This window comes from Rhinolophus sinicus, linkage group LG17 (assembly GCF_036562045.2).
Source record: "Rhinolophus sinicus isolate RSC01 linkage group LG17, ASM3656204v1, whole genome shotgun sequence".
NCBI lineage: Eukaryota > Metazoa > Chordata > Mammalia > Chiroptera > Rhinolophidae > Rhinolophus > Rhinolophus sinicus.
In genome coordinates, this window is record NC_133766.1 from 14,815,603 (window position 1) to 14,838,091 (window position 22,489).

Genomic DNA, 22,489 nt, shown 5'->3' on the forward strand with positions numbered 1-22,489 from the left:
GAAACGTTCTCCACCCTTCACTCACTACCTATTTTTTGTTTTCATTATGCCTCGTTGGGTCCCTTTACCAGATCATTTTCCTCTGCAAGTTATGTAAATATAACAGTTCTTCAAGACTCAGTCCTAGGTTCCCTTTCTCCTCATTCTGCGTGCTTCTTAAGAATTTTCAATCCCTCCATGATGTCACTCAACGTCTGTGTGCTGAGGAGTTTCACAGGTTTATCAACAACTTAGAACCTCTCTTCTGAGCTTCAGACCAGGATATCTATACACCTCCTTGGTTTTGTCACTTGTATTCCTCACGTCTCAAACTCAGCTTGTCTAAACCTGAACATAAAACCCTCTCTCTTCTCTGTAGTTTTACTATGCCTGTCCTCTCCCCACTTTCTGTTCATACTGAATTCAGAGTAGCCTTTTAAAAACACAAATCTGATTCTGTCAAACCCAAGCTTAAAATCCTTCCACTGCTCTTAGGATTGACCTCACAGCATCTCTCCAGCTTCATTTTTTCCCATCTCATCCCTAATTCACTCCCCCCCCCCCCATTAGTTCCATGTCTCCACGGAACCCTTTCCCAATGGACGCTCTTGCGTACATTGTTTCTTCTCACTGCAGAATGCTTCCCCTGGGCCACCCCTCTCTCTACCCCACCTGCTTTTCGGATAACTAACACCCTTCCATCCAGTAATCAGTGCATAAATCACTCCTTCTGAGAATCTCTCCCTCATCAACTCCTCCCAAGTCCAAGTTAGTTCTTTCAGTTATATTCTCTTACGGCATAAATATGCACTTTATCTTCTCAGCACTTAGCACAGTTATATTTAAAATACTTGTATAAATTATTCATTTCAAGTCTGTTTTCTCCATTAGAATATAAGTGTGACGAGGACTGGGATATGTCTATATTATTCAGCTTTATATTCCCAGCACCTGGCGTAGGTACCACTCCATGGTTGATGTTTTGTTGGATGAGTCAGGACACAGATTTAGGCAGTGGCTTGGCACTGCGTTGCAGGGGATAAATTACCTAAAAGAGAGATTAGGGGCTCAAAGCTGAGGAACATCAGTGTCAGGTGTTAGGAGGAAGTACGGGTTGAGGAGAAGGTTTGGAAGAAAAGATTCCAGTTTGAACTGTTCGATTAGAAATGTGTGTGGGACGCACTGGTGCAGAAGTCCAGCTGGCCTTTGTCCTTAGCTATTCCTTTTCAAAAGGAAAGTTGCTGTCACAACCCCTCGTGACTCCATGTTTTGTGGAAAGGAGTCTTCCTGGGAAGATACAATTTGGCCTAATATTTATAGAAATTGGCTCTTTTGCAACAGATGGTGAATGAGGTAATTATGCTTTTCTCTGGCATGTTCTTCAAACGTATTAAATTCATGTTTTTGGAAGTCATTCCTAGAATTAAAACTTTCGTTGTTATTGTTTTGGTTTGGGTCTAGACTGTTTTCTCTTGGTAGAAAAAAAACAGTTTAGATATATTCAGCACCACCCATTCCCATAACACATTCCTTGGCCAGGAGTGTGTTAAGCTCCTAGTCCCCTTGCTCCCTGCCAAGACCTTCACTTTCTATTCAGTACTGGCTGAACAGCCTCTTTAAGGTAGAGTGGGCAGTTGTGGTAGCTTGTCAAGCAAAGAACAGCACTATTCAATTTTCACTGTAGGCACCGTGACTGTCTTCTTCCCAGTGTTCAATAGACAGCATCCAATTTAGGACCTGAAGCTTTCTCAGACCTAGAATTTAGAATCCTGAAATTTATATGGAACCACAAAAGACACCGAATAGCCAAGGCAATCTTGAGAAAGAAAAAGTTGGAGGTATCACACTCCCTAATGTCACATTATACTGTGAAGCTATGGTAATCAAAACAGTATGGTACTAGCACAAAAACAGACACAAAGATCAATGGAACAGAATAGAGAACTCAGAAATAAATCCATGGCTATATGGTCAATTAATATGTGACAAAGGAGGCAAGAATATGCAGTGGAGTAAAGGCAGTCTGTTCAATAAATTGTGTTGGGAAAACTGGAAAGATACATGCAAAAAAAAAAAAAAAAACTGGACCATGTTCTTACCCTATATACAGAAATGAACTCTAAATGTATTAAAGGCTTAAATGTAAGACCTGAAACCATAAAATTCCAGAAGAAAAAAAAGGGAAGTATACTCTTTGACAGGTCTTAACAATATTTTTTGGATATGTCTCCTTGGTCAAGGGCAACAAAAACAAAAATAAATGACTGGAACTACTTCAAACTAATGAGTTTTTCCATAGTGAAGTAAATCATCAAAACAAACAGGTAGTTTATTAAATGGAAGAAGACATTTGAAATTATATATCAGAGATGAGATTAATATCAACAACAAAAAAAACTCATACAACTCAACCTCAAAAAGACAAATAATCCAATAAAAAAAAATGAGCAGAGGACATGAATACACATGTCTCCAAAGAAGACATACAAATGGCCAATAGACACACGAAGAGATGCTCAACATCACTAATCATTAGGGAAACGGAAATCAAAACCACAATAAGATATCACCTCATATATGTCAGAATGGCTATTATCAAAAAGACAAAAAAATAACAAGTGTTGGCAGGATGTGAAGAAAAGGGAATCCTCATGCACTGTTGGTACTACTGTAAATTGGTTCAACCACTTCGGAAAATAGTATGGCAGTCCCTCAAACAATTAAAACTCAAACTACCATACAATTTAGCAATTCTACTTCTGGGTATTTAGCTGAAGAAAATGAAAACACTGATGTGAAAAAGATATATGCACCCCTATGTTCATTGCAGCATTATTTACAATCGCCAAGACATGTGTCCATTGATAGATGAATGAATAAAGAAGATATTATATATAAAGAAGATATTATATGTATATATATATACATATATTGCATATATATAATATTGCATTATATGTATAATATTATATATATATATATATATATATATATATATATATATATATATATATATAAAATGCAATATTACTTAACCATAAAAAAGAATCAAATCTTGCCATTTGTGACAACACAGATGGACCTAGAAGGTATTATGCTTAGTGAAATAAGTCAGAGAAAGACAAATACCATATGATTTCACTTATATGTGGAATCTAAAACAAACAAACAAAACAAAACAGAAACAGACTCATAGATACAGAGAACAAACTGACGCTTGCCAGAGAGGAGGGGTTGACGAGAGGGGGCAAAAATGTTGAAGGAGATTAAGAGGTACAAACTTCCAGTTATAAAACAAAGTCATGGGATGTAATAATGCACAAGATAGGAAATATAGTGAGTGATATTGCAATAACTTTGTATGGTGAAAGATGGTTATTAGACTTGTGGTGATCACTTTGTAAGGTATTGGTGAGACTGTGAAGATGCACTGGCAAAATATTAGACTCAATAATTTCCATCTTTGTTTTTATTCTCTAATCAAAATAATATGTAAAGTCCTAAGATGTACAAACAAGCAGTCTAAATCCTAAACAGTTTTAATGCAATCACTATGATATTTAATAGTTAAAAAAATCAATGCTACTTTTTTTATGCTCTTTTACATTTAGAGAATTTAATTTTCAACTCAGCATCTCCAACCCCTTTTATAAGTGGGTGAAATGTGGTTAGTTGAGGGTTGCCAATCTAGGTCTTGGCCATCTCCTTGCAGATACGTTCAGATGTTCTAGCTCTGTGCTTTGGAATGTGGCAGTAGTTGGCACTTCGGAAAACTGACTCTCAGCAGAAACATAGGAAGAAATGGTTCTAGTTTTACATTTGTACCAGGTTTTTCTCCAAACTGGCAGGGATATGTTGATGATTTGGAGCAAATTAGAAAGAGGACATAGAAGTATATTCCAATAATGTGGGCTTCGTGATATCGTCATTCTTTATTTGCCTGATCTTATCAATGAGAAGAGATAAAAGAATAATTTATTAGTGATAATTCCTAAAAGCAACAACAAAAGCCAAACACATAACAATTCAAATGATTATAACCACCTACCTATGATACTAATGAGGAACTGGCATAGAAAATGTTAATGCTTCTCAACTTGTTTGACTCACTGTCCCCTTTCGTGCTAATCAATAAAATGACAAACTCTCTTAGAAATTTAAAACATCATTTGATCAACTTGACTAGGTATATTAGAAAGTATTGTAAGTAAATATTTTAGGTCAATATTTTACTGAATACTTCATTTTGAAATGAATTTTTATATAATATCATTAGTGTTATATATTGAGAATCTCCTTTTTCCCACTTATCAAGTGAAAAGTTTTTGTTAAATGAATAATTTACCAGGCAAAAATTTGCTCTGTATTTTTCATAATTTTTGAGCATCGTTTTAAGACTTGTTAGTGGTAGCATAGACGTGGTTGTATAGTTTTCTCTTGCCTCTTTAAAACATGAAATGGGGCACTTATGGCTAATTTTATGTGTCAATTTGGAGAGTGATTTTAGATGTGATTAACATTCAAATCCTTGAATTTGGAATAAACAGATTGCCTTCCGTAACATGGGTGGGCCCTATCTAATCAGTTGAAGGCCTGAATAGGACAAAAAGGTCAGCTTCCCTGAGCGAGGGAATTCTCAGCAGAATTAGACTTTGTCTGTACCATCATTTCTCCTGGGTCTCTGTCTGCTGGCCTTCAGGTTAGACCTGCATTATTAACTCTCCTGGGTCTGGAGACTGCTACCCTGTACTGCAGATTTGGATGTGTTGGTCTCCATAATCCTGTGAGCCAATGTCTGATAATATATATATATAATTTGTAAAAAAGAGAGAGATAAAGAGAGACATGACCCCTCAATTCCCAGACTTGAGCCAGATTACAGATGCAGAACCCCTGGAATGAAGAGGAGGTTGGGTCCCCTTGAGGAAGGACCCGGTATACTGCCAAAAATTTATGCTGGTAATCTTTCTCCCAGCTTTTCTAAAAGGTACTTACAGCATTTGACCAGGATAACTGTACACTGGGGAAAAGGAAATCATGAGACCTTTTGGGAACTACTGGACACTGGCTCTGAACCAATATCCATTTAGGAGATCTAAAATGACTCTGTGGGCCACATGTCAGAGAAGGGGCTCCTGAAGGTCAGGTGATAAATGGGGTTTCAGCCCCGTCCCTGCCACAGTAGGCCTAATGAGTCTCTGGACCCATCCTTTGTTATTTTCCCAATTCCAGAATGCATAATTGAGATAGATATATTCAGCAGCTGGCAGATTCCCCACATTGGTTCCATGAGCTATGGAATGAGGGCTAATAAGGTGGGAAAAGCCAAGCGGAAGCCACTAGCTCTACCTCTATGTAGGAAAATAACAAACTGAAACCCTCCCAGCCTCCCAGGAGAGGTTATAGAAATGTGTGGCACCATTAAGGACTTGAAAGATGCCAGAATGGTAATTCCACTCACATCCCTATCCAACCTGCCTAGTTGGCCTGTGCAGAAGACAAATGGATCTTGTAGAATGACAGTGGGTCATCATAAATTTAATCAGGCAGTGACTCCCATTGCAGCTGCTGTGTCAGACGTAGTTCGTTGCTTGAGCAAATTACCACATTCCCATGGTTCCTGGTATACAGCTATTGATCTGGCAAATGCTTTTGTCTTCATCCCTGTTAATAAAGACCACCAGAAGTAATTTGCTTTCAGTTTCACTCCCTACCTCAGGAATATATAAACTCTCCAGCCCATGTCATAATTCAGTTTGTAGGGATCTTGATTGATTTTTCCGTTCACAAGATATCACACTACCCCATTATGTGAATAACATTCTGCTGATTGGATCTAGCCAGCGAGAAGTAGGTAGACTTATTGGTAAGACATTTGCATGTCAGACAGTGGACAATAAATCCAGCAAAACTCAGTGAAATGTCTAGGGATCTAGTGGTGTGGGGTATGTCAAGATATCACTACTGGAAGAAAGGAAATGTTGTTGCATCTGTACTCTCCTACAAACCAAAAAAACAAGAGGCACAGTGCCTGGTGTGCTGCTCTGTTCCATTTCCCAAGTGACCCCAAAATCTGCCAGTTTTAAATGGGGCCCAGAACAAGAGAAGGCTCTGCAGCAGGTGCCACTTACTATGCAGGGGGCTCTGCCACTTGGGCCTTATGACCACTCAGCTCCATCGGTGCGTGGAGTGCCAGCGGCAGACAGGGAAGCTGTCTGCAGTCTGTGGTAGGCTCTCACAGGTGAACTGCAGCAAAGGCTCTTAGGACTGTGATGCAAGGTCCTGCCATCCTCTGTGGATAACTACGGCCCTTTTGTAAAACAGCTTCTGGTCTGCTACTGGGCCTTGGTAGAGACTGAAGACTTAACCATTGGAGACCTGTCATCATGTGACTTGAGCTGATCCTCATGAACTGGGTCTTGTTTGGCCTGCCAAGCCATAAGTTGGGTGTGCACGGATGCAGGCCATCCTCAAATGGAAGTGGTGTACTATGTGAGATTGGTCCGAACAGGTCCTGAGGACTCAAGTGAGTTCTGTGAGGAAGTGGCCCACGGTGCCCACTGCTGTTACGCTACCTTCTTTCTGCCAGCCTGACTTATAGCCTCATGGGAGAGACCCCGGGGGTCAGTTGACAGTGGAGAGAAAACTTGGGCCTTGGTTACAGATGGTTCTACACAATATTCAGGCACCATCTGCAAATGGACAGCTGCAGGACTGCAGCCCTATCTGGGACATCCTTGAAGGACAGTGGTGAAGACAAATCTTACCAGGGGGCAAAAGTTCAAGGAGTTTATCCTGGTTCTTCATGTCGCTGGAATGGAGAAATGGTCAGATGTATAATTACATACAGAGTCATGGTCTGTGGCCAATGGTTTGGCCGTATGGTTAGGGACCTTGAAGAAATGCGATTAGAAAATTGTCCTCTCTGAATGGAGGACAAATGTGAATATATTTGTGTCCTATGTCAATGTCCACCAGAGGGTGGCCTCAGCAGAGAAGGATTATAATAATCAAGTGGACAGGATGACCCATTTTGTGGATACCCATGAGTTTCTTTCACCAGCTCACCATCATTGCCGAATAGGGTCATAGAAAAAGTGACCACCATGGCAGGGCTGGAAGTTATGTTTAGGTTCAGCAACACGGACTTCCACTCACCAAGGCTGACGTGGCTACAGCCGCTGCTGAGCGCCCAGTTTGCCAGCAGCAAATGCCAACACTGATTCCCCAATAGGTCACTATTCCCTGGGGCATTCAGCCAGCTTACCTGGTGGCAGACTGAATGTTTTTTGTTTGTTTGTTTTACCTGAATGGCTAGTTATTCTGGATACAGTTTGCTTTCCCTGCACTCAAAGCTTCTGCCAAACTATTATCTGTGGACTTATAAAATGCCTTATAGTCTGTCACAATATTCCACACAGCATTGCTTCTAATCAAGCAACTAACCTCACAGCAAGTGAATTATAGCGATGGGCCCATGTGATAGAATTCACCAGTCTTGCCATGTTCTCTTGATAGAACCGTGGAATAGTCTTTTGAAGACTCAGTTATAGTGCTAGCTAGGTAGCAGTACCTTCCAAGGTTGGGGCAAGGTTCTCCAGGAGGCTGCATATGCTCTGAGTCAGCACCCTAGGATTTATGGGTCCAGGATCAAGGAGTGGAAGTGGCAGTGGCACCACTTACTATTACCCCTAGTGACCCACTAGCAAAGCGGTTGTTCCCTGTCTGCAGGACTGTATACTCTGCTGGCTTAGAGGTTGTAGTTCCAAAGGGAGGATGCTCCCACCTGCAATGGAACAGTGATTCTATTGAACTGGCAGTTAAGGCTGCTACCTGGCCACTTTGGGCTCCTCATGCCTCCGAATCAAGGCAAAGAAGGGGGCTGCCTTGCTGGCTGGGGTGACTGATCTTGACTACCAAAGAAAAGTTGGACTATTACTCCGTGATGGAGGTAAGGAGGAGAATGTCTGAAATACAAGAGATCCCCTATGGTGTCTCTTAGTATTATCAGGCCCTCTGAGCAAAGTCAGTTGGAAACTACGAGAGCCCAGTCCAGGAAGGACTACCCTTTGGTGGACATTGACATAGGACGCAAATATATTCACATTTGTCCTCCATTCAGAGAGACATCTTTCTCACTAATTTTCTAATCATGTTCCATAAAGGTCCCTAACCATTTGGCCAAACCATTGGCCACAGACCACGTGTCTCTGTGTAATTACACATCTGGCCTTTTCTCCATTCCAGACCTTTCAGAAATGAAGGTTAGGTTACCCACTAGGCAAATGACCATGACCAGCTGAGGTGCTTTTTGAAGGCACAGGGAACACAGAATGAATAGTGGAAGAAGGTAGTTATACATACCAGCTACGACCAGGTGACCATGTACTGAAATGAGAACTATGGTTGTCATGAGTATGTCTTCCCTAGTTCGTTATGAATATGTTTATGTGTGTGTACGTGCATGTATATGTGTGTGTACCCACTCAGAAACACAAAAATAGAGTCATATTTAAAGTATGAGATATTGAGGAGAATAAAATCATTCAAGGAATTTGCATCCTCCTCTGGGGACAGGATTAGTGTATTTCCAGTTATACACAAACTAGTTGTATCATGTAGACTGGAAATATGAATTTGTTACTGTCTTTATTTGGAGATTATGGATTAAAGAGATATACATGGGTGCCAAATTAAGAAGGGGTAGACTTGTAATGATTAATTTTATATATCAACTTGGAAGATGTTTTTTGATGAGTAAACAGTGACATTTGAGTAAGCAGATTGCCATCACTAATGTGCATGGGCCCCATCCACAGTGAAGGCCTAAATGGAACAAAATGGCCAATCTTCCAAGCAAGAGGGAAATCTGCAACAGGCTGCGTTTGGATCTCATCTGCACCATTGGCTCTCCTGGGCCTCTGCCTGCTAGCCTTTGAACTAGAACTGCCTGATGGACTCTCCTGGGTCTAGAGCCTACTGGCCCATATGCAGGTTTGGACTTGCCAACAATAATCACACGAGCCAATTTCTTATAATAAATCAATCTCTCTCTCTCTCTCTCTCTCCCCCCACCCCCATTGGTTCTGTTTCTCTGGAAAACTTTGACTAATATATAAGCCAAGGAGACAAAAGTTTGTATCTATGAAAATCTTATGAAATCTTACAAAAGCTTATAAAATCTATGAAAATGTAAAAAAAAATTTTAGCATTTCAGAATTTTCTTTTGCAAGGGGAGGAGGTGGGAATTAATAATCTCCGTAAGTCCATGTTCCAAAATAATCAAAGCTAGAAGGGTTATTCGTAAATGCAAATTCATTTCCTGTGATCATGTGAGAGAAGTATGAGAAACAGTCACTAATATCATCTATACACAAATACTGGTGCTATTAAGTCTAAATATAACCTAAAATTTCTCAATGTTTATTTGTTTGATTCTTTTAGGTTTAGAGCCAGGATGAACAGCTGCACCTTATAACTCCCCACTTACATTTTTGATAGGTATATCAGAATGACCAAGACTATTAAGACATTCAGATTTAGCCTTCCTTTATTGTGTAATGCTGTACTGATATCATCTGAAGTGATACATGAATCTGAAACAAAATTTAGCAAAATACCAAGTATTTCTCTCAATAAAGATTACTGCTTTTGTTCTGAAAAAAAAGAAAGGAAAGCACAAATTATGGTGTCAGCGACACGTCACTTCACATTTGGTTCTGCTACTTATTAGTTATCTCTATGTGGGCAAGTATTATGTGTGTGCTGAATACTTTCTCATCTGAAAAATGGAAATAATAATGATCTCCTTTTGAGGGCTGTGAAGATGAACAAATTGAGTGAAAGAGCCTACGCTAGTGCCAGGCACACAGCATTTTCTAGATCAGTCTAATTCCCCTTTCCTTTTTTTATAGTTAATAAAAATTTGCAATTCTGTAGTTTTATAACTCACATTCTGTATGAGTTTTAGAATTTAGAATGTTATTAGTAGCAAACAAACTTCTAGTTCATTAATTCTACCCAATATTTTACATGTAAGTAAACTGAGTCCAGAGAGGATTTTCTCTGCCTCAAGTCACAAAGTTAGTTGTAAGGAAAGCTTTCAGAGACAGAGTGGAGCATAGTGAATTAAAAGCTTTGGAGACTTACATCTTCTTTATCCAGTTTGAATCCACTGAATACCACTTTCTAGCTTTGCAACAATGGAAAAAGGGTCTTCTTTGTGTTTAATTACTTTTTCCTTAAAATGGAGGTAATAATATTTATCTCATACAGTTGTGAAAATTAAATGATATGGTACATACAGATTACTTTGTGTGCAATAAATGAAGGTGGTAATTATTTGATTATTCAATTTTTAATGTACAAATGCATGACATTTTCTTTTACCTGCGAGCAACCCAAAATATCGGACTTAAAAATCTTACCTGAAAGCCCTAAGAATTACTGCAAAGCAATAATGAAAGCAATGGGATATATGTAACACATGAATTCCAGTTTTACTAGTAAGTGGCTATTTTCAGAAAATTCCTAACACATTAAATGATCATCCATAAGTACATGTTGGTGGGGCCGGCCCGGTGGCTCAGGTGGTTGGAGCTCCGTGCTCCTAAATCTGAATGCTGCCGGTTCAATTCCCACATGGGCCAGTGGGCTCTCAACCACAAGGTTGCCAGTTCAACTCCTCGAGTCCCGCAAGGGATGGTGGGCTCCGCCCCATGCAACTAAGATTGAACACGGCACCTGGAGCTGAGCTGCCTCCTGGATGGCTCAGTTGGTTGGAGAGCGTCCTCTCAACAAGGTTGCCAGTTTGACTCCCACAAGGGATGGTGGGCTGCGCCCCCTGCAACTGGCAATGGCAAGTGGACCTGGAGCTGACCTGCACCTTCCACAACTAAGACTGAAAGGACAGTAACTTGACTTGGAAAAAAGTCCTGGAAGTACAAACTGTTCCCCAATAAAAATCCTATTTCCCTTCCCCAATAAAATCTTAAAAAAAAATAAAATAAGTATATGTTGGGCTACTGGCATATAGAAAGGACATCTGGGAATTGTTTTCTCAGATTTAGAAAAGGTCTCATATTAAATTTTCCAACTTCTCTTATTAATCTTCCTTTGAACAACAATGCAGGTTATACATTGTGTGTTGAAACGGACAGTGTAATCTGTTACTAAGAATTTTTTCACTCTGTCTGATTTATGTTGGGTTTAATGTTATTTTCAATAATGTAATGTTGCAAATAACCAAATCAACAGACTCAAATGCCACTAATTGATTTTTTAGTATAAACAATGTTCTTCCTACAATATCAACCCTGATATTTTTTTCCTCTTAAAAGCCCTTCATACTTTTATTTTTCCCAACTCCCAAGTATACTCCTGCTACAATAAGAAGCCTGGTTGTTTGCTCCCCAAATCACATACCCTTTCCTGCTTATGCCTGTGCTGGCCTGACTGGAGGCCCAATGCTTGGCACATAGCAACGATAAATGGTTATTATTATTACTATTACTCTTGTTGTTGTTACATTGCCTATAAATTTAACTCTTCTTTCAAGGCCTAATTCAAATCCCTCCTTTTTCTAATTTATTTGGCTTCCATGCAACTATTCTTGCAATTAATACTAAACTGTCCTCCATTCACTTTATAACCCAACTTTAGCTTCCTATCTTTTTCTGCCCCTTCTAGACAAGTTTGTAGGAGCTTATATATTTTATTTTATTTACAATTTTAAACCTGTTTTAGAGCTTTCTGTCCATATATATATTTATATATATTCAAAGCCATTTAAATTATTCCATTGCACAGAACTGGTAGAGTGTGTTTTCATGAGTAAGGTCTCCAATTCACATCGAATTTGATGGCGAGTGTCCTTTAATTTGAGGGCACTTCATGTTAGAGAAGAGCCCTGGTTTAGCAAATTAGTTCTAGGTGTCCTGCCATTCACTGTCTTACTTCCAATAAGACCTCACCTCTACAGATTCCCTTTCCGTGTATTAAGAGCTCTATACGCATTTTGGTTCTTCGAGTTCTAAAGTAATGATTTCATAAATAGAGGTATTTATCACATTGGTGAGTGGACACCCAGGGTCAAGGGGCAAGTGCTTAGAACACGGTGCATTCGTGTTGTGTATTCTGCATTTCTGACCCTGAGTGCAGCCTTTCCCCCTCAGCCTGGTTTCGTGCTGTAGGATCCTTCTCCTGGGTAATGATGACATCATCTGCTATGAGCAAAGCTAGAAACCCCAACAGTCTGACCACACTCTTTCCTCTTTTACTCCTAGCATCTGATTGGTCACCACATGTTAGCGATTCTCCCTGTAAATGTACCTTGATTCTATGTACCTTGATCTCTTTCTAAGCTGTACTGGGTTTATTAGAGCTAGAATAGAACTGTCAAAAGTATTTTAACTCATCTACGCACGTGCACTCTGCGGTTTGCATGTGTGTTCTGAAAATTCGATTTGTTTTTCACTAGTATAGAAAATAAAATCTGATAACGATATGACTATTTTGATATAACTCAAAGCTGATACTCCAGTCACAGCATCCCCTCAGTTCAGCTGCTGCTCTTCCAACCATGTGGATTTCTTTGTTTGCTTCATCTGCTATAAAGTTTTGAATGGCTTCATGATCTAATCTCTTTTGCTCCATAAATTGTTCAGTCTTCCCTGTATAATTTCTTCCTTGAGAATTGTTACTATTGGAAAACAATGTCAAACAAATCATACCCTACTCCCCAGCAATATGACATACAATATGTCTGTCCAGTAAATATTCCCATCCACCTGCTCCCTCTTTCCTATTCCCGTCCTTATCTCCCCACTGCTTTGTCCTCAACAGGCTCAGGATTTTCCTGACAGATGTTCAATTGCACTCACCATGTCTCTGATATACTAGGGCAGTGGTCACCAAATGTTTTGCTCTCAGAAATCCTTTACACGCTTAAAAAATATCAAACACTTCTAAGAAATTATGCTTATATGGGTTATATCTATAAATATTTACTGCATTAAAAACTAAAATGGAGAAAATATATTAAAATATATATTTGTTTTAAATAAGTTGATTTCAGATTAATATAAATAATATTTTATGAAAATAACTATTTTCCAAAGCAAAGATAAGGTGAGAAGAGCAGTAATGCTTTACATTTTTACAAGTATATGAAGTGTGTGACTTAGTGTTATTATGAAAATAGTTTTGACTTTGGGGACCCCTTGAAAGCTATGCACACTTTCAGAACTGCTGCCCTAGAATAGAGAATAGCAACCAGGTCTCTTCAACAATAATGGTTCAGGGCCACAAAGAAACTGGCAATCTCTCCCTCTCCAAACACTCTTGTGTTTTAGTTATGTTGCAGTAGCTTATGCTTCTCCATTTTGCTGTGAAAACCTTACGGCCGTGCTGCTACCGTTTCCAAAACAGCCTCCTTCCCTGCCCTCATCCCTTCCTATTGAAACACTGTGCATCTTTAAAAGTAAGCTCAGGTTTCTTCTTTGTCTGTGAAGCTTTCTCTACCACTCTAATTCCTCTAATTGGAATTGACGACACCTCTGCAGCCCAGGTACTCCTAGCCTGTAGCACTTTATTTCAGTAAGGCATACAAGCTTGAGCCTGGACACAGGAGCCTGGAGTTTGACTTCCGACTCTTCTACTTATTAGTTGCATCACCCTGAACAAGTTCCCAAGGTCTTGGTTCCAAGTGCTTTGGTTTCCTCATCCGTAAAATGGAAAACTCATAGGGATTTTGTGAAGATTAAATGAGACAGTTTTGGTAACATACTAAGAACAGTTCCTATCAGGTAGTAAGAGCTCAACAAATATCCATCCCTATTTTTATTGTTGTTGTAATTATTATATTTCTGCCTCACTTAAATAAACTAGATTGTCCAGATCCACCCATGATGCCAGAAATATAGAGACCACTTGATTAGATTTATTGACTGAATTAAAGAATAAAAAAATAAATTTTGTAGGTCCTGTTAAGTCCGTTACGTTCTTTTTTATGGCTTGAATAATAGCATATATTTTGAACTGAGTCAACATAAAGGAGCAATAAGAATTCTGGGCCAAGAAAAAAAGGTACTTAACTACGGATTACCAGCTAATGGATCATTTGCAAGTAATGTTATCATTTCAGAACTTGCATCTAAAAAATGGACAAAAATTTTTGCTCAGGATTTTTGAATGGATCGAATTTAAAAAAAAAAAGGGCACCTGCAAGCAAGCTAAAAACTGCAAAGAGTAGAATAAATATAGAGGGTTGTTTTTGTTGTTCTTGTTATTATTATCAAATATAACTATTTGGTCATTTTTATAATGCCTGCTTTCTAATAGATGTTAATTCTTGATTTTCTTATATGAAATACTATTTTCTTCTTTTTAAAAGACATTGTCGAGGTAGGAGTGAACTTAATTCTTTATTACCAAATGGTGAACATACAACATAAAAATTGTAACTAAGGGAAAATATATTTTGTGATTTTACTTTACAAATGATCTCTGTGTTTCATCATTCCAGGTGCCTGTGGTGGCCATACTGGGCTCAGGTGGGGGTTTCCGAGCCATGGTTGGATTCTCCGGTGTGATGAAGGCCCTGTACGAATTGGGGATTTTAGATTGTGCCACCTACATTGCTGGTCTTTCTGGCTCCACATGGTTAGTATACATTTTAAATCATAGTTTTGTCATACTAAATGTTTAACATTTATTTACCTGGAACATTAGGGAGGGAAGGGGTGAGGTTTGAAAACTTGAACATTAAATTACTGAAATGTACCAGCTTGATGCAATAATTTGCTTCTTAAACATGTTTTTTTTAAGGCAAATTCATACCTAATGATGACCCTTGTTATACATTTACTGTCTTTAAGCCCATTGGCAACTTAAAATATAGTTAAATATTAAATTAAAAATAGATTAATTGAAATCTGTATAAATATTACAGAAATGGAATAAACTACTCCACCTATAATTATTTTAATCTTCCTATAATTTGTTGATTTGCAATCTTTCACTGATCATGTCTAAGTCTACATGATTCACTAGGTATTCATAGTGTTTTTTAGGGCAAATAGAATGAAATGCAAGGTACCCTAGTATATATAAGAGGGAAAACAACTATTGAATGCAGAAATGCAATACATTTCACTCATTTGTATCTAGCTAATTGTGAAATTAATCCTTTGAATGTATTTAAGCTCAGCTAAACTTGGATAGAGAGTAAAAACATCTGAATGTATAATATTTGTACACTGTAGATTTGTCTTTTCACAAATATACTTAGAAAACATTTTCAATGAAGATACTACAGTCTTTTGGGTTTGCCTACCTCACATAAGCACATCGAACATCAAACATTAGTCCTTGCTTAGATGTCTCGAATAAGAGTATCACCTCATTACAATATGTCTGACTTTGGCTTAAAAGGCTTTTTAGTCACTCAGCCATGTTAAAGTTCATCCATCACAATATTGTACTATATATGTCTAGCATATTAATATTTCTGTGCCTTCTGATCCTGTGAGATGGACATTAGCTTTTTTCATTTTTCAACGAAAGAACATTTGACTCAGAAGCAAGTGATTTGTCCAAGGTTACTAGCAGAACCGGCACATAAATCCAGGATTTTTAAAAAAAAATTTTATTAAAGCTTATGGGGGTGACAATTGTTAGTAAAGTTACACTGGTTTCAGATGTACAATTCTGTAACACATCATCTATATATCACTGAAAACAACAAAAGAACAAGGCAAACAAATGAAGAAACAAAACTCATAGACACAAGCAATAGTTCAGTGGTTACCAAAGAGTAAGTGGGGAGGGGAGTGGTAGATGAGGGTGAAAGGGATCAAATATATGGTGCTGGAAATCCAGGATTTTGATCTCCTGTCCTAGGACTCTTTCAACTAAACCATAACCTTCTCCTGAACAGCTATTTATTCTATATAGAGCTTTACATTTAACAAATACATAGTTTCTTAAATATTTTGAACCAGATTCTTTAGCTAAAAACAAAAACCTAGAACCATGGTTGTCACTTTTTTGGTATGTATCCTCAAAATGATTTATCTCTTTTGAAAGAAGGAGGTAGCCCAATATTATTATTTTGCTTGACGGAAGAGCAAGCACTTGTCTGTTTAATGAGTAATATCAGGGGGAAAACTGGACCCTTAGATTAATTCGCCTACTCAAGCATTTTGTTATTCTTCAGGTGGCTTTCTTTCTCTGTGTTCACTATTTGCTAGATCCCTGTGGTCCATCACTGACTAATATGTTGCAAGGAGCTTAGTGTCTTAAACTCATCTAATAAACAGACCAAGCCTTCAGTGCTGATTTAGAGGTAGAAGAGTGTGTGTTTGGGCTTAGAGATTTAGTCATTGCTTTGGTTATAAATTTAGGGCAACGTCTTACATTCTCCTATCAGGGTTCTGAAAACAAGTCCTGCGAAATGTAATTAAGAGAATTTTAAATATTACACGCCACACATTCATAGATACATAAACTTCTGCTCTATCCTTCCATATGTAATTTCCTCAAAGATTAGTCTTGTTTTATTTATTCCATTTCCTTAAAAGTCACTCACTCCTAAAATCCTTACAATCGATCTGTGTTCATACACAGACCACCTAACTTCCAAATATAAGTTCAAAAGGAAGGTCTTATTCTTCTTGACTGTTGTGGGGCGTCAGGAAGGATGAGGTTGGGGATTGAGACATGTCATCCATTGGCTTGTCCCGCTTTCAAATCCCTTCACTTTGCCTTTTGATTGCTATCTCCTCCATATTGTCTTCACTACTTCCATTACTTTTCTCCTCAATGTAGACTTTCTTCTAGGACCTCCCTTTTGTTCTATTACATGTATGCATCCTCACTTCTTAATTTCACAAACTTGTACCACTTCAGTTATTACCACCAATACTTTAATTCATGAAACTCTAGAATATTCCAAAAGTTAATGGGAAGATAACCTTAACAGACAACACAAAGTAGCCATCAGAGAAGAGAGGCAACTGAAATATGTGTTCCAGAGGTCAAGGATGAATAGTGCTTGAAGAACTAGTGGGTATTTTAATAGAGTAAAAATCTATGATAAGCTCAACTTAGAACTGGATTTGGAGCTCTTTAGTGGTTTTAGCAAGAATCGTTAGATGTAGTAAATAAATGGTACTTTTGATCATGAAACTGTGAATGAAAAGTAAGTAGAAGGTGAAAGGAAGAAAGGTGGGGAAATACACTGAGTAGAGCGGAGCAATTTGAAACCAGGGAAGGGATTTTGTTTTGTTTTCAGAACTTAAGATACTTGAGCATTTTTGTATAAGTCTGAGGTGGGGAAAATAGTGTAAACAGATAGATGGAAGATAAAGGAATAGATGTATCATGGATAGAAAAAGATTCAGGCAAAGATAGGACAGGACAAGATAAAAAGCACAAGTGACGTTGTTAACCATGGAAAGATGAGACACTTCCTGAGACGGAAGAAAAGGTGGTCAGGATGATTCACATTAACAATTCTCTCTTGAAAACTATGAGTGAGGAGGTAAAAAGTTCAAAGAAAGGAATTCGGAAAGACTTGGAAAAACAAATTACACTCTGTGTTGTGTAAGTTTTCTGTTGTGCTGATACATGACCATTACTTGGCACAAATGAGGTAATGCGGAGCTATCTGGAGAAGCCCTGGACCTCCCAAAAAGTTTTCTGCAATCACAAAACAGAATTTTATGTAGAGCAAAAGCTTCCCTTGTAACTGCTGCTACCTTTGTGATAATTACTTCTGAAATTATTTTTGGATGATACTTGTTATGCATTAAATATATGTATTAGCCAACAAGGGGAACTGACGTGAGTGAACTAAGAGAATCATGTCAGTAATCCTTTGTTCTCTTACTCAGCTCAGCTCTTTTCCTCAGTAGCTATTCATTTATAGTATCATAAGAGGCTATGGGATGTTGATTGAATGCCGTGTTGGTATGGTATTCACATCTAAAGAGAAATGAGGGCGGTTCCACATCTATAGACATTTGGGCCCGATTCATTAAACTGACAAAAATGAAATTCAAGAATGAGAACTTTCAGTTTCAGTCTGAAGAATTCCTGGAATATTGAGAAAAGAAACAATTTTAACAGAAATTGTCACGTAAGAGGTTACAGGCTAAAGGAACAAGATGTATGTTAGAGAAAATATCTTGTTTGAGGTGGGGACTACACGTGTCTTTTCACTAATGAATCTTTCGCACTTATTACTTTTTTAATGACTAAAGGCAGACTTGCATAAATAACTGCATTTTGAGGGGAACAATTCATCTAGGGATTTCTTTAGGGTTTCAGGATTCGTATAATTGGAAGTCACTTATTGGAAAGAGGTGAAAATTAAGACCTAATTCTAGAATTGCAAATTGGGGTAATGTTTGTGTGCTTTAGATGGTAGTGTGTCCATAGAAGCCAGTAATACTTAATTCTGCCTTGGCGCAACCAAGGAAAGAAAGCAAGCAAGGAAAGCTATTTAAGGAAAACTGGCCTATTGCCTGCTAGTTCATTTTTAGCTATCAACAAAGTCAAAACCTAAGCTTTGGATGTCACCACAAGGATATCATGAAAAATCTGTCCAACTCACACTAGTGAATTCTAAGGAATATGGGTTCATAAAGTTGAACGAGCATAGAGCACTACACCAATGCCGGTGGTTGAGGTATTTAGGTCTTTTTCTCAGTAGGGCTGGTTTCCTCAAGCTAGCTGCTCTGTAAGAGGGGAAGAAAGAGATAGAGAAAGGGGAAAGAGTAAATGAGTGAGTTTATGAGTTTACTTCAACTTTTAGAGAGCAGAAATGGACTGCAATCATTTTCCATGGAACAAAAAGAGAGAATTGGGCTGACATCCAAACACATTTTGGCCTCTTAAAAAGATCTACCTCTGAAACTGTGGCACAGAGTCCTAGTTTTTGAACAATCTGCCCAACCCAGAGAAAGGATTTTCTTAATCTAGACCTAGTGGCTAACTAACATTAGGAGGAAGGAAGGAGAAGAACCTTCCGATCTTGCTGGAGGCAATCCATGGGGCACACGTACTTGATAGAATCATAAGTTGATTCATTTAAAGACTTCCTAAACATAGAAGGGAAGTCTTAAAAAATGTACATGAGGTTTGAGTAATTACGTCATCCTGCTGACAGTTAGCTAGAAATGACAACTTCCAATAGCAACACGATCATATCATTTCCTTTTCACCTACCTTTTTAAAAAAATCATTCTGTGGCTAAATTGAATTTCTATTGACATTAAGCGTTCATTTGGTTCTTTTCCTTATTTTCACCCCGCTTCATTAAGGAAAGGATTTAATGTGTCTCGTTATAAAGCAAAATTGGATTGCATACCATAAAGATAGAAGTGAAAAAAAGTAAAAAATGTATGTGTAACTAGACATTAGATTAAAAATTTGTGCTTTGGGAAGCATGAGACGCAGGCTTGGGTTTCAGCATTCTAGAATTCAAGGCAAAATCCAAACTATGTAGAATTCCCTAATACCAGGGGTGCCAAAAAAATATAACTGGACTCTTTGGTCAACATTGCTCAAGCGTATGTTTGGTTCAGCGTAATCAGAAGTGTCTGGACTCTGACGGTAACTACTTTGAGCACCTCTTGTAATTGCAGAATTACATTCATCTTTTGTTATTGGTATATATTGAGTATTACAATTTTAATACAGTTTTTCCTTTTAAAATGTGTATTCATTTTTTGTCACCCTCTGTATACATTTTTAATACATTAACGGCAAGTCAATGGTCCAAGGCAGTAGAAATTATTCTTGGTACTAAGATCAGTAAAGAACTTAGTGTTCTCATAAGGAATGAAACATTCTCATAAAGAACGAAGAGTTCCAGAACTGACCAGTTAGAGGGTCAAAATGATGTTTTATTTTCCTATTTTCATTATGTCCTTAAATATAAACCAATATCATTACACCAATGTGTGCTTTTATTGAAAAGTATGATGAAGTCCAGAAAAATCAGATCTTTGTTGATTTGGATGAATCATGTGGTAGACTTTGGAATAGATGAACTCTAAACAATCTAAGATATGTTTTTTATAGCTATTTGGTGAAAATACCAGGCTGGACTTTAGAGTAAGTGCATTTGATTTATCATTGGCACATGTTTGTGGGAAATGTTAGGAATCCAACTTGTGTAATAAAGATCTTTTAAGAATTTAAAAAAAAAATTGCTGAGCATGTGTTCCATTTTAAGTCTACCATCACTCTCTGTTTGTTAACTTAGAATTATTCTCAATTTGTCTCCAAAAAGCTCTGAATTCAATAAGCATCCTAATTTAATGTGAAGTGGGAATAGTTTGGTCTCTAAGAACTGAAATCTTATATAAAAGATTTTTTAAAAGGGGATAAAATACATGGTGATGGAAGGAGAACTGACTCTGGGTGGTGAACACACAATGTGATTTATAGATGATGTAATACAGAATTGTACACCTGACGTCTATGTAACTTTACTAACAATTGTCACCCCAATAAACTCGAATTAAAAAAAAAAAACTTTTTAAAATGAAGCCTATTAGGAGAGAGGACAAAATTTTAAATTCTAGTTCTTCTGTTATTGGGGAACTGTGAACATATTTAAATTCAGCAACTTCTCTTTCCCCATCTTTAAAATGGAAGAGTTAAAAGCTGTTGCAAGTCTTCAAGACAACTGCTTATAAACAATTAACCAACACAGTCCTAGAACACAGCAGAGACACAACAGGAGTTAGTTTTCTCCCCTCCCTGAAAGGCAGATAAACCATTATGTCCAGCATCTTGATTTGAATGTCAAAGAAACAGGAGATTAAAATATGTGCTCTTTTCTCTTTGGTTGGATGAAGTGTCGGAGCATGTGTTGCTTTCCTTATTTTGTCCTCTCAGTTCAACAGTTCAAAAAACTGTCCTGCCATATACCACGAATTTGCTAGTCATTGAAGCTAAAAAAGATGAACAAAGTTTGCCCTGTAGGAGGCCACGACTTAAGGGAGACACATAAGTAAACTAATAATTAATATTCAGTATGAGAGCTATCATTCTAGGGACATTGGTTCACAGGAAGGAGGGTGGTAACTGAATGTTTATTGTCTAGATATCAAGTGCCAAGGCACAGAGTGATTTCTAGTATCCCTGCAAGTGGCCAGATGGCTGATGGCCGAGAATCTTCACCAGAAAGAATTTACATTAAAGTCCTGTTCCTTTCCAGGATTTCACCATCAGATTTGTATGCTCAGAAATTCTGAGACTTATAGTTCATAAGGCTTGGGAGTCTGTCTAGTCGAAAACCACATTTGTCAGTATTCACAATAATTCATACAGCACATTTTCTAGCTATAGGTAATCATCATCAAAAGTCAAATGATCAGATTGCTTGACTAGCATTATATCCAGATAAGTCAGTTTACTTACATGGCTTAAATGCGTTGTGTCATTAGTCTCTGAGACTCTGACAAGATACCTATTCCTGGAGAATAGAAAGTGGACCATAGGCCCAGTAGAGCATTGTCTCCTCTGGACTGCGTGGAAAGTCCAGTGGATCCTTTGAGACCTCTCCTTTACTTAGCTTCCTTTGTGGACCAGCTCCTTTCTGCTCAGTGCATTCTTTCCTTAAATGGGTTAGTATCATCAAGCGGAAATTAAGTTAACCAACTGTTTCTACCACTTTTTATTTTTCTTATGACAGAGAGTGCCTGCTTCCTTTGGAGACTATGTAATGTCCTTTATCTTTATGAATTAATTATCTTGTGTTTTCTTTACAGGTACATGTCAACCTTATACTCTCACCCTGATTTTCCAGAGAAAGGGCCAGAAGAGATTAATGAGGAGCTAATGAAAAATGTTAGCTATAACCCCCTTTTACTTCTCACACCACAGAAAATTAAAAGATATGTTGAGTCTTTATGGAAGAAGAAAAGGTCTGGACAACCTGTCACCTTTACTGATATATTTGGGATGTTAATAGGAGAAACACTAATTCACAATGTAAGCTATGGCTCAATCTACAATCCTTTTAATACAAGTAAACCAATGATTATCATAAGGGTTTAAATAAAACAAAATATGAATTATGTTGTAAAAGTCACTTGATTCAACTTATCCCATCAAACTGAGCACATAGTCCATGCCAGACACAGCTCTGCTACATTTCAAACTAGTGCTTACTAATTCATTCTAACTGTGTATCAGTTTTAATGTGTAGGGAAGTGTTTCGTATTCTTTTTCTTTGGAAAAAAAAAAATACACATTTTAACCCTTAACTGCCCATTCCCCCAAATGACAATCTTTTTAGATTAGGAGACAAATACAAGTAATATTTTAAGGGTAGAGGAAAAATAGAGGTTGCCCGGAAAGAGTCAGACAATCTTGAATCACGTGGAACACACCCATCTGACACATGATCATGGTGTGACATCTCATCTGAAGATAAAGCAGGGGAGATAGAGTCTGTGCCAGGAAATCTAGGGGCTAAATTCTTTCAGGGCTC

At 37.9% G+C, this 22,489-nt stretch overlaps 1 protein-coding gene across 1 annotated transcript in view; it reads left to right on the forward strand.

Moving 5' to 3' along the window:
- PLA2G4A (phospholipase A2 group IVA) overlaps positions 1 to 22,489 on the forward strand; it is a 137,076-nt gene that overhangs the window by 77,316 nt on the left and 37,271 nt on the right. Inside the window, exons 8-9 of the mRNA XM_019738116.2 lie at positions 14,504 to 14,640; positions 21,765 to 21,987. Of these exons, the coding sequence (XP_019593675.2) occupies positions 14,504 to 14,640; positions 21,765 to 21,987 (360 nt within the window). The remainder of the gene's footprint in view (positions 1 to 14,503; positions 14,641 to 21,764; positions 21,988 to 22,489) is intronic.